At 46.5% G+C, this 13,113-nt stretch overlaps 1 protein-coding gene across 5 annotated transcripts in view; it reads right to left on the bottom strand.

Moving 5' to 3' along the window:
- The window catches only part of GARNL3 (GTPase activating Rap/RanGAP domain like 3), a 109,618-nt gene that overhangs the window by 87,631 nt on the left and 8,874 nt on the right, over positions 1–13,113 (bottom strand). Inside the window, exons 1-2 of one of the 5 annotated variants that reach the window (XM_081179963.1) lie at positions 2,393–3,187; positions 713–842 (exon numbers count right to left, since the gene is read on the bottom strand). The exons of 2 other annotated variants lie outside the window; for them this stretch is intronic. In XM_081179963.1, the coding sequence (XP_081036089.1) occupies positions 713–738 (26 nt within the window). In that variant the 5' untranslated portion in view covers positions 739–842; positions 2,393–3,187. Of the gene's footprint in view, positions 1–712; positions 843–2,392; positions 3,188–13,113 lie in introns of those variants that run through there. 2 more of the 5 variants (XM_081179962.1, XM_081179964.1) reach the window with 2 other exon arrangements.

Genomic DNA, 13,113 nt, shown 5'->3' with positions numbered 1-13,113 from the left:
CTTAATGCTCTCCACATTAAAGGGCAACCACAAACTCTAAAGTGGGTTCCGTTGCTGAAAGTTGATTCCACAAGCCTCACAAACTCGCGTGAGATTTAACAGCTGCTGAATCATCCCCATTTAATGTGCCCTGGAAGTACAGAAGTCCTATACACACTTCTTAAAGGAACCTCAGGCCCCAAGATGGAAATAATTACCCATCAAATCCACTGGCAATTAGCTTAGCCACCATGCCCACAGGAAGATGAGGGAAGGAAACCTTCCCACCACGGAGGTTTTCATTTTTTCGCATTGGCTCAGCTCCTGTACTTTTAACAGGAGCCTGAAGCTCCCCCCCACCCCACATGTGACTCTACCTCCATGCCAGGAAATAGATTTGCTCACTAAATTTCTGTACATTGTGAGGAGAACAAGAGCCATCCCCTCGCCATAGGAGTGAAACAGAAGAGATGACCCCAGTTCCTCCAAATACCCATCACGTCTGCTTGGGTGGCGGGTCTACAATCCCCTCCTTTTGCTCACCCCTGAGAACTCAAGGTGGTAGGGCTACAGGCATTGTTGCCACCTCTCCCTCTACCGATGCTTTGGGGCCTTGGAAGGCTAACCAGTGGCCTTCCAAACACTGACAGCAACTCCTATTAGCATGGACAAGGGTCAGGGTGGTGAATGTTGCAGTTCAGCAATTACATCTGGAGGTCCACAGCTTAGTTACCTCCACTTTAGAAACCTGAGCTCCATGAAGTGCAGCCCTGCCCATCATTTCACTGCATAGCCACGGCTGGGGGAAAGCTGCACCTCTTGAATTTCAGTCTGCCATGCAGCTTTTGAAAGCTGCAAAAGGCCTGCCAGTGGAGCTTTTGAAAGCTGCAAAAGACCTGCCAGTGGAAAAGAAAAAGTCCAGCACTGTAGCTGATAGGGTTGACACAGAAAGTGATATTGGCAGTGCTTTTTTCTGGGGGGACACGGGGGGACGCATACCCCTAAACGTTTTGTGAATCTAAGTTTGGCCTCATTGAGGGGCAATATTTCAAGATGAGTAGGAAAATGAGAGTACCCCTAAACTTTTTTTTATAGAAAAAAGCACTGGATATTGGTACCATCATTTTTCCACTGCCCCTGGCAAGGCTCAGAGATCTCTAAGGAACTGTTATTGTTATTGATGATTAATGGGGAAAGAGACTCTATTTAGTTTTATTGTATTTTTAAAATTTTACATACCACTAGGGTCAAAACTCTGCGACAGAGCAAGTACTGTGCAAACAGACATTGCCTGGTTCAAACCAAAAATCCCTGCCTGAATCTCTAGGGAGCCTATTTAAAGAAAACTGGAAATGCTTTGTAGATTATTTGGAAAATTATTGTAAATTCAGTAGTATTCAGTAAATTCAGCAGTAGCAATCACTGAGAGATAAAACTGAGAAAATAAAAAGATAGTGATTAATTAGACTATGTACAGTCATACCTCGTGTTAGAGACGCTTTGGGTTAAATTTTTTCAGGTTGCGTCCCGCAGCAACCCGGAAGTAACGGAACGGGTTACTTCCGGGTTTCGCCGCATGTGCAGACGCTCAGAATAACGTCACGTGCATGTGCAGACGCGGCTAATTGCAACCCGCGGAGATGCTGGTTGCGTTCTGCTCATGATGCGAACGGGGCTCCGGAATTGATCCCATTCGCATCCAGAGGTACCACTGTAGTGGAAAAGATAATAAGGAAGTGAACCATGGGAAGGGTGGGGGAAAGCCAAAATTAAATCTGTATTTGGATTATTATCTACTTTTTAAATTGTAAAATGAAACTGAGAAATATTATTATTGGGTTCTTTTTAAAAGAAACCCTAGAGAGCCACTCCCAGTTGAATGTTGATAATAAGGGAAAGACCAGTGACCTGACTTGGTATAAAGTAACTTCCTATGCTCCTAGATCAAATTATTCTGAGGCAGTTTATAATCAGAAAAGTGCAAAAGAGATGAAACCGTTTAAAAAGGTGTGAAGGTGCTTGCTTGCTTGTTTGTTTGTTTGTTTGTGCGCGCAATAAAAGACCAGACCACAAAATCCATTAAAATCTAAACAATGTATCTTAAATGGTCTTGGTGAGCAAAAGGCAGCATGCTAGATCTCCTCACCTGCCCCATATTCACAACAACCCTGCAAGGTATAAGACAGGTAAGAATTTTAGCAGGTGCAGCCTGCCCTACTGTTGGGGGAAGGAGAGAGCTGCACCCTTTTTACTTCTGCCTGTCATGCCAGCTCTTTGGAAAGCATCCTCGTTTTAATCCCCGCCCCACTCAGGCATACCAAGCCCCGCCCTTTCAGATAGGCCACGCCTACTGGGCGAGGCTTGTGGTTCGAACCGCAAGTCACGCCCACCCGAGAGTTCGGCGGTTGATTACCGTTGCGCGAAAAGCTGCGGGAAGGCTGCCTCGGCGCTGCTAGGCTCCATGCCTGCGGCGCCTCCCGCGTATCATCCCTCCCGCTCTGGGACCGACCGGCACTCCGGCCCGGCTCGGCTCGGCTGGTCGACTAGGTTCGCCGGCCAACAACCCCTAGCTGAAGCAGCCGGGCGCCCGCCCACATTTCCCGCGCCGGCAAATCGCCGCCTCGGCTGCTCGCCTGCGCCACGCCCTCACGTAGGTACACTGACCAATCAGAAAGCCGTCCTCGCGGCATAACGGGGCACCTCGCAAGGCCGGCTCCTGCCTACTCAACCCGCGAGCCAAGACAGTCAACCATTCAAGAAGCACCTCTGAAGATTGGGGGTGGAACTCCACCCAAAATCCCGCCTCCGCCAGACTCGGAAGCCAATCAACGCCTTCTGAAGGACGCAGCGCACCCTGGGATTTGTAGTCCGCGGCGGGGCTGAGTTTCTTGCTTTCTTTTACGCGCGTAAAAGAGGCAGCTCCTTCGCGCCCGACCTCCCAAATATTTAGGTGCATTTCGCGAAAATGTTAACTTGCTGGTAGCAGCAAGTGCGCGCGCGCATGAAATCAAACAAATTGCAATATACAAACACCACAGATTGGACACATTTGTCCTGCTCCTCCACGGTTGTGCCTGTAAATTAATTGATACAATATAGATGTTTGGGTGTGGGGAGCCCATGGCACTCCAGATGTTATCGGGCTCCTAATTCCTATCAGAGCTCCCATCATCTCTAACCATTAACCCTGCTGCCTGGGGGTCTGATAGGAGTCCCAACATCTAGAGGGCCACCGGCTCCGAAGCCCTGAAGTTAATGCAGCAAGTAAACTCCTGAGTCAAATCATTGATCAATCTAGCTCAGTACACCAGTGGTTTTCCACCAGTTTTCCACCAGTGTGCCGTGACACCCTGGGGTGCCTTGAATAATGGTCAGGGGTGCTGTGGGCAACACTGGCCTCTGTCCCTCTTTCCTTCCCTCCCTCCTCTGATGCCCTCTCGCATCTCTGCCTCCCAAAGGCTTGCAAAACTGTTTGTTGCAAGCTGTTTGTTGTTCTAAAAGGGTTGAAAACCTCTGGTCTACACTAACTGACAGACTAGCAGAGACTTTCCAAGGTTTCAGAGAGGGATTTTCTCCCTACCAGGGATTAAAGCAGGGACTTTCTGTTTTTGTTTTTTAAAAAAATAAATAAATATTAAAGTTTTCACAGTATTACATAATGAAAAAGAAAAAATACAAAATAAAAAACAGTTAAAAATAATTCCATCTTTTCGTCACTTATCTTTCATTTACTTGTTTCCCGGACCTCCTCATCCCTCCCTTTTTTGTATTCCAGTTCAATTTATTAGTTCAGCAATTCCTTTCCCTCCTTATTATCCTGATCTTTAATCTTAATATATTGTAGCATTAAATTTTTACCTATTAAAAAAAGCAGGGACTTTCTGCATGCAAGGCAAATGCTTCACTAATGAGCTATGGATATGTTTGGATAAGAAGACACTGTCCGGTATGGCCAATAGTCAGGGATGATGGGATTTGTAGTATAGAAGCATCTGGAGGACCACTGGTCTCCATCCTTGGGTTTTTTGTTGTTGTTGTTTAGTTGTTTAGTCGTGTCCGACTCTTTGTGACCCCATGGACCAGAGCACGCCAGGCACTCCTGTCTTCCACTGCTCCCCGCAGTTTGGTCAAACTCATGTTTTCAACCTTTTTGGGTCCACGGCTCCCTCAACCAACTACATTGTTTCTGCAGCACGCCTGTGGGACTAAGGAGCCCAGTTATGTCACCCCCAGTTATAGCAGCCGCTCACCCCTTTTCGAACATCCTCCCTTGTGGAGTACAGTGGTACCTCTGGATGTGAACAGCATCCGTTCCAGAGCCCCGTTCCCATCCTGAAGTGAACACAACCTGTGTCTGCGCGTGAACAGGTCGCGATTTGCTGCTTCCGTGCATGCGCGTGATGTCATTTTGAGCGCATACACGAGCGGTGAAACCCAGAAGTAACACGTTCTGTTACTTCTGGGTCGCTGCAGAGCGTAACCTGAAAACGCTCAACCTGAAGCTACTTCAACCCAAGGTATGACTGTATTCCCCCAGCCTCCTCTCTCCACTCCTCTCCTTGGGAGTCTTCCGGGCAACCACAGCAGCCGCCCCTGTCTCTGAGCTGTCCCTCTGCCCCCTGTCCTCACACTGCCCCTTTGTGGCCTGGGAAGCACCTCCTGGCCAGCCCCAGAGGAACCATTCACCTGGGAAGCTTGTAGCCAGGGCTGCTGCAGCAAACAGCTGTGCAAGCCTTTGGGAGGCAGAGACACGAGAGGGCATTAGAAGAGGGTGGGAAGGAAAGAGGGACAGAGGCCAGTGTTGCCTGTGGACCCCTGACCATCATTCAAAGCGCCGCAGGGTGCCATGGCACACTGGTGGAAAACCACTGGGTTAGACCATTCATGGAGGACAGATCCATCAGTGGCCATTAGTCACAAAACTTCTACAGTGGTACCTCGGGTTACAGACGCTTCAGGTTACAGACTCCGCTAACCCAGAAACAGTACCTCGGGTTAAGAACTTTGCTTCAGGATGAGAACAGAAATCGCTCAGCAGTGGCACGGCGGCAGCGGGAGGCCCCATTATCTAAAGTGGTGCCTCAGGTTAAGAACAGTTTCAGTTTAAGAACAGACCTCCAGAATGAATTAAGTTCTTAACCCGAGGTACCACTGTATGTCCAAAAGTTCTTAACCCGAGGTACCACTGTGCACCTGAAAACATCAGAAACTGGGGAAGCAACACAACAGGGGAAGGCTATTGCCCTTGTCTCCTACTTAGGTGCTTCCCATAAGCATCTAGTTGACCCCCGTGGGAAACAAGATGCCTGATTTGGAGGATGGCTGGCCTTGATTCAGCAATGGCTCTTTATCATCAACACAGTTAAGTTAGCAAATTAAATTTAAAAAACAATACTAAGAATGTCACCATCCAATAATCTATGAGTTTCTCTCTCCCAAAATAGCACGTTGCATTTCTCTTCACTGGAGAGGGAAACGAGAAGAGGGCCCCCATGCACACAGTGGAAATTCCTAAGAGGCACCAGAAGTGTTTCCATATGTGAGACTTTCAAGAAGAGAACGGGGGTAAGAAAGGAAAGTGATGGGGAGCGTGATTCAAGGAAGAAAGAGATGTTAATTAAAACACATCTCAGTCGCTTAAATCTGAGGGATTCCCCTCCCCCCCTAAAAAAATTCAATTTTTTCAATATAGATAAAAGGTTACAATTTGGGGGTGGGGAGAGAGGAAAATAGCATTTTAAAATTCCTGGGAAAGGCAGCTTAGCAGCTTTCCTAGATGAAAGCAGTTTCAGTAGAAACCTCAAAAAGGCAAGAGTCCTTATTCAAATGAGTCGTCCTGTCCCCCCGCCAAGCCCCCAAGTGGGAGAGAGGTTTAAACTCTGCAGTGATACAGGAAATTCAACCAGGAAAAAAACAAATAGACTGCAGTCAGATTCCCCTTAAAACACACATACAGAGTTAGAAAGACAAAAGCTTGAGACTTTCAGCGAGGCAAGATGGCGAGCATCCTGAGGTCTGCCAGCACCAACTGGTCCCCGGGCCTCCAACACTGCCACCGCCATGATCAGGGGAGGGGGGAACCAGGAGTGCCCAACATGACAACCCAGGAGGTCGTGCGGAACCCCTCAACCCCACAGGGACTGGAGCACACCAATGGCCCAGCAGAGTTCCAAGGGCCGGAGGCCTCCGGAGCTGAACAGAAAATGAAAAGATAGAAACCTGGCAAGCCAAAGATGTACACTGTCTAAAAGATTTCTACAAAAACAACAAAACCATACCAACACAAGAAATACAAGACAACCTAGGGGACACCCAAATGCCTTGGCTAACACGCCATCAACTACATGCCTTCTTAAACAATCCAACAGTAAAGTCAGCAGCCACTAGGCCCCTGACCCCCTTCGAAAACCTTCTCCTGGCAGTAGAGGAACACGGCAAAGGGATGGTATCCACAATACAGTGGTATCTCGGAAGTCGAACGGAATCTATTCCGGAAGTCCTTTCGACTTTAAAAAGTTTGGAAACCAAAGCACGGCTTCCGATTGGCTGCAGGAACAATCAAAGAACAATGGGAGCACAACATACACTATGAAATTAACCCCACCCAACGGACTAGAATGTGGTCTAAACCTCCCTTTAAGTCCATATCAGCCAAAATAAGGGAACTCACTCTGAAACTCACCTAGAGGTGGTACTTAACACCACGGAAACTAGTACTAATACACACAGGAATCTCATTGAAATGCTGGAGAGGATGCACCTCCACAGGCACATACCTCCACATGTGGTGAGAATGCCCTAAAATCCAACCCTACAAGAGATATGCAAAAATATTAAACAGGTATTAGAACTCACCCCAGAACTGGCCTCATAGCCATACACTGGAGAGACCTGTCAGGGGTAAACATGGGCCAATGGTATAAAAATGTATGGAAAACAGCCTTACTAGAAAAACTAACCAATAAACTGAAACTGACACAGTGACAATAGAAGAGGACGCCTTCACCCCAGTATGACTCCCCTTTATCACATACACAGCCCAACAAGACAACAAGAATCTTCAAACAGCATACAAATCAATCTGGCTTACCTGACCCAACAAGCCCTACCCCCCCCAAATGCAAACAAACCCCACTGCAGGCAACCAACCGCATCCTGCCCCCCAATACCTCTCCCTACCAAGGTAATGTAATAAATGAATAGAAAGAGAACCTACCCAGCTGACACTGACACAAAACCCCACAAGGCCACTATATAAAAGAATATGCCTTACCACACCGCCCCTCCTCTCCCCACTCTTCTTCCCCAACCTTATACTGTACTCAACACTAATGTCCCACAACAAATAAAACTGATTTGTAAGAAAGACTGCACAACCTGGAAAAAGAGACAAGGCCTGTACTTTTGTAAACCAAGAAAATCTTTAATAAAAATAAACACACAGTGTCATAAACGACATCAATACATAATCAGAATTCTGATCAGAGCTCTGCTCCAATTCAACTCCCTTTCTCTGGCTTGCTGTTGCCAACAGACGCATAGCTGGCTGAGGGCAAAAGGCCCAAGCTGGCTCACAGTCAAGGGTGATGTGGGGGGGGGGTGGGGGTGTCTACCGGAAACGTGGGCAGCCCAGTCTGTGTTTTCTGGTTGTCTCCCCTCCTGTGTGAAGCCAGCAATCTGGAAAGGCTGGTGAGAACCTACAGACACAGTTCAAAAGGCACACAGGTAGTTCCGTATCCATGGGAGAATTTTAAAAAGCAAGTGGTCCTTACTGACTTGGTGCAAAAAGACTTATCATCTGGGAGGAGCCCTGGCTGCCTAGATAAAACACTATAGCCCCCCAAACCCTTACCTGGGAGTAAGGCCCTCTGAACTCAGTACAGTCTTCTTCTGAGTAGACAGTTATTTACTAGATGCAAGTGAGCTTGGCTAGGCACTGGGCTGCATTTCACCCTGCACCTTGCAGAGCCGGGCGACACTGCTGACGGGCCCTGCACCCCTCAGCAACATCTGAAGCCCATGGTTGTACCCTGCACCTTGCAGAGTCACACACAGGCTGCCACCAGGCCCAGCACCGGCAGCAGCAACAAGCAGCTCCAGCTCGCCCAGCCCTACCCATTGCCACCCCACCACTGCACTTAGCTGACCCGGGGGTTCTGGATCGCGGGTTCCACTGGTCAAAACGGGAGCCTCAACGATCGCCCTATCCCGCCGGAAGCAAACCAGGACCGCTCCAAGAAAACGCATGTGGTGAAAAAGGAGCAGTAGGCCCTGGTGGGCTGCCCCCTTACCCACTTGTGATTGGCCAAGTGGATAGTCAGCCAATCAGGATTTCCCCACCACTTCCCTTATCACTTCCCTCTGTGGCCCCCTATCCTTGTGCTGTGGCCTCCCATTTATGCAATTTTCACCTGTGACTCCCCCTGGAATATCCTGGGGTTCCCAGGGGGCCATACGGTCCCCAGTTGGGAAACACTGTTCTAGGCTACTTTCCCCACCTCAGCCACACTCCCTCCAGGGGCAGACCTTAGTAATTTTTGTTCGTATGGCACCTTGAGGAAGCCCAAAATTTGGCGCTCCTCAATGAATCTTCTCTTTGATGGATCTTCTCAATTCTGCGCCCCACCCCTCAGCTTGGCACTTGTGCAGGGGAACTGCCTGCAGCATTCTAAATCTGGCGCTGCCCCCTCTCCGCAGGCCACAACACACAGCCCCATTGAGACTGACATGATTAACTTGGGCCCATTCACTCTCCCCCAATATATATCCCAGCACTCGCTGCCTGAGGGGGCCACCTCACTCTGTCATGACGCAGGTATGGGGGACATTTGGCCCTCCAGTTGCTGCTGAACTGCTATTCCCATCAGCCTCAGCCAGCATGGCCCATGGCCAAGGATAATGGGAGCTGGGGGGCCCAGCATTCCCCACACGTGGCCTAATGGAAAGGCCAGCCCCACTAGATATTATGCATAGGAGCAGCTCACTTATTTGGAAGAATGAACAGTCAGCGATATTTCTGTGGCAAGTTCTGAATTGGCTCATTTGGCCTTTGGTGCCGAGTCCTTTGCTGACGAGTATTTTGACAGGGGACACAATGCGTCTCTGTGCAGAGGCACACTGCACCCCTGCTACAAACTAGGGATAGGTAGATCAGCCTACTTCTGTCAGTTTCTGTTTCAAGTCAGTCCTTTTCCTCCTGTTTTCTGTGTTTTTTTTTAAAGAACACTAGAAATCCACATTTCATCATACACACTTTCTGCATGTCCATTTCACTAAAAATACGCATAGTATATGCATCCCCGCCCACAAATAGTGTTTTTTTTTACTGGTTTTCTATGAATTTTCCCCTAAGATATGCATCTCTAAAAACAATTTCACTGCAAAATATACCTTTCCGAGAGCGTATTTTGAACCAAAACAGAATTCAGAGAAGAATATAGTCCGATGGATAATTGATCTCTGGTTTCAAAGCAAGTATTGGAACTGTGGATTAGGTTGGCTTTCTTGAAAATGTGGTCTGAACAACATTCTGAATAACGGCCAGGGACTTTGCCAGTTCAATCTGTCAATTAGTCACAGAATTCAGCCTGCTGTTCTGGAACTACAGCTTTGCTTAACTCCAAATATTTAGCTCCATTGACACATCTATTACCACCAAAATAAAGAGAGAGGGGGAGGGAGAGAGAGAGAGAGAGAGAGAGAGAGAGAGAGAGAGAGAGAGAGAGAGAGAGATTTCAACCATTGTTGCTCATTTCCCAGAAAAAAAGTGAGGGGGGCGGACATGCTTTTAAAGAAACAAAGCAAACCGCAGCTCATAAATCTCACTCTCTGTCTCAGGAAGTTTCTATTTCCAGCCACAGCAAAATTATTTCTTCCTCCTCATCTTCTGTGTCTTTGTTGTCTTCTTCCCCCTCCCCTCCACAACCAGGAATAAAAAAAATAAACACAAAACTCTTATAGCCAAGTAAGATCAACCACTCTGTAGTGCCCTCTTGTGGCCCCGCAATGGAAATGCAGACTCTGGCACACCCAAAGCCTTGACTAGCAGTTGATAGCGTTCTTCCCCAAGCTATGGGTTTTAAATATATGTCAATACCATATATGTGCAGCATCAATAGAAGCTTGTACCAAAATTCCCTACCCCTCGCACTTCCCAGAAACAGTCGAAGTCCCTTGGAAAGGGGTTCTAGGGAAAGGTTTTCATCTTTGGAGCTTGGCTTGCAGCATATTCCAAATGCAAAAACAACACACTATCAACCCCTGTGTTATTAGAAGGAGGGAAATGAGCACCAAAAACATTCATCTATCTAGGAAGTCACCCTTGGCAAGATTGCAGAAGAAGCAAAAAAAGAAAGAAAACAAAATCACAGCCTGAAATGCAATATGTTTTTTTTTTTTGGGGGGGGAATAACTTGCTAAAGGCTTCTTTCCTTACCTCATGCTGTCAGCATTTCTTGCCCATTTAGCATGAACAAGAGGGTGGGGAAGGGAAAGAGAGGCTAATTTTTCAAAAATGAGAAGGAAGGCTATAAGAAATGGGGAAGAGTTAAGCCTGAATGACGCACATTCTTCAGCTTTGATGCTACCAAGTTTAAAAATCTGAGGTCCCAATTTTTCCAAGAACCAGAGAGAGTTCTCCCTGCCCTCTCCTTAGCCCAAGTCAGGGCAATCCACAATGCAGCAGTGAGGAAAACCACATCTCAAAGGAATGGTAGCAAAGCTCAGAAGCACCGCCAGGCTCTGAAAATCCTGGCTGCACACCAAAAACACACTGGTAAAGAAGGCGGGGGGGGGGGAGAGAGAAATTCAGTTCAGTTTGCATTTAAAGGCGAACCTGTCTAATTCACACTTTCTGAAACTATTCACGAACTGAAGCACAAACATCTTTCAAATTTCGCGCTTCTCCTAAATGTTGCAGTGAGGTTCTCCAGCCAAGTAATATGTGCAAATATGCATAATGTGTGCATACAAGGGCATGTATCTCAGGCAAATTTGTGTACAAATGGGCATATTGCAAGACGTGCACTAAAATGCTGATGAATTTTTCATGAGGACCTTTTAAAATGACTACAATAATAACTGAAAACTGATGTGGAAATATGGAGAAGTGAATTTAAGATTAGAAAAATAAGAAGCAGAGAGAAACTGAAATTACACGCTCACCAATTCCTACACACATTTGCAAATAAATGAGGCCCTTCAATTCATCCTAGTAAACTCATATGGTATTTAGCCAATTACTGTGGCATCAGGATACAAAAAGGAGTTTTGAAGAAATAAGCATAATTTGTTTTTAATCAAACTTGCAGATAAGCCTACAAAATTACTAGCCTGCATGGGGAGGGGTAACCATCTTGCTAAAAAGGATCCCTCAGTGGCTAACAAGCATACATTGGTAAACTCTAGACTGTCAATATTTTGCAAGAGGGATTCAAGCCCACCAGGGAAATTTAGACTTGCACAATTAAGGTGGATTAAAACCTTCTGTTGCTAGAACAAATCCAACTTTTTAAAAAAAAATAAACCAGACTATTTGCAGTTAGGAAAGTGACAGGAAAATGCACTGAAAAAGTATGGGATGAAAAAATAATTAAAGAGAAGAACTTATTAAGCACCAAACAAACAAATCGGAATGAATGCTCAATGAAGATTGGATATAATCCAACCACTGTGGAAGCTTTGTGTAAGAAAATCATGATGGATGCTCAATAAAAACGTCATCTGGAGGAGCCCATAGGGTACTAGCCTCTTAGAAGGCTAGTAAAACAAAAAGGCCAAGTGGACTGGTGGAAGAGGAAGACATTGATCTATCTCTTCTCTGTCTGCCTGTTGCATTTCCAGGCTGTTTGTGGAGCAAAAGGCTTTCCTTCCTTTTTGCTGGCACAGAAACCAAGAAGGTTGGTGGAAGAGGGATGGGGCTTGGACAACTGCCTGCAGGAAATTCCTGATCACCTACTGTACTTGTACCAGGCAAGCTTTTAAGCACAAAAAAGAATAATGTTTATTTATAAAATACTGAAGTTCATTAAAAAACTGAGTGGGGAGAATTCAAAAAGCAACTACAGATTGTGGGTTATGAAATGGCTACATTTAGGAATTTTGCAAGTTGCTCTGCAATTCAAAATATACTTGAGCCCTCTAGTAAAATGATCATCAGAGTCATGTCAGAAACGGGTGTTCCCTTCCTGGGTGTGAGAAAAAGAGGGGTGAAAACTGAGACAGGAGCCAAAGAGCAATATTAATCAGGGACTTTCTAATTAAAATAAATCTCTTGCTATTCCTGTTCACTCTAAGGGGGCTTTATGGCGCGGATACCATCCCAGTTGTTTGTACTCCAGATCTATAACCTGTCCCCCTTGAGCTCTATATTTGAAAACTCCATCAGGGTGATTTCTAAGCATTAACTCACAGCAAGGGTGGGTGATCTTTTTCAGCACAAGGGCCACATTCCAGGGATGGGAAGGGCCAGAGCAAAAATGGCTGCAGCAAGGGATGTGAATTTTACCTCTGTCCAGTAGGCTAGTTTGTGTGTGTGTCACAAGAGGGTTCAGGGGAAATGTTCTAGGGTGCACCCTCAGTTCATGTGGAGCATCATCTAGGCCTGTCATGCCTCCCACACTGAACCAAAAGTGCAGCCATGGGTTGCTGTCTCCACAGAAGGGTGGAAGCAGATGACGCAGTCTTTTGGAGAAGTTGGTCTCCTTCTGCATTCCTGACCTTCTGACTGAGGAACCTTTAATAACGCCCAGATCTCACCCTGTCTAATTTCTTGTCAAGTAGCTCAGTTCCATCCTGTGGCCCAAACAGAAATACAGTGGTACCTCAGGTTACATACGCTTCAAGTTAAATACGCTTCAGGTTACAGACTCCGCTAACTCAGAAATAGTGCTTCAGGTTAAGAACTTTGCTTCAGAATGAGAACAGAAATTGTGCTCTGGCGGCGCGGCAGCAGCAGGAGGCCCCATTAGCTAAAGTGGTGCTTCAGGTTAAGAACAGTTTCAGGTTAAGTACGGACCTCCGGAACGAATTAAGTACTTAACCTGAGGTACCACTGTAACGGGTTAAGAGCAGACCATTGAAATTAAAAGTCCTGAATTAGTAATGTCTATTATTTTCACTGGTTCTACACTGAGT

Source organism: Podarcis bocagei (assembly GCF_964188305.1).
Source record: "Podarcis bocagei genome assembly, chromosome: Z".
In the NCBI taxonomy this organism is placed as follows: Eukaryota; Metazoa; Chordata; class Lepidosauria; order Squamata; family Lacertidae; genus Podarcis; species Podarcis bocagei.
This window is presented reverse-complemented; position numbering and strand designations above follow the sequence as displayed.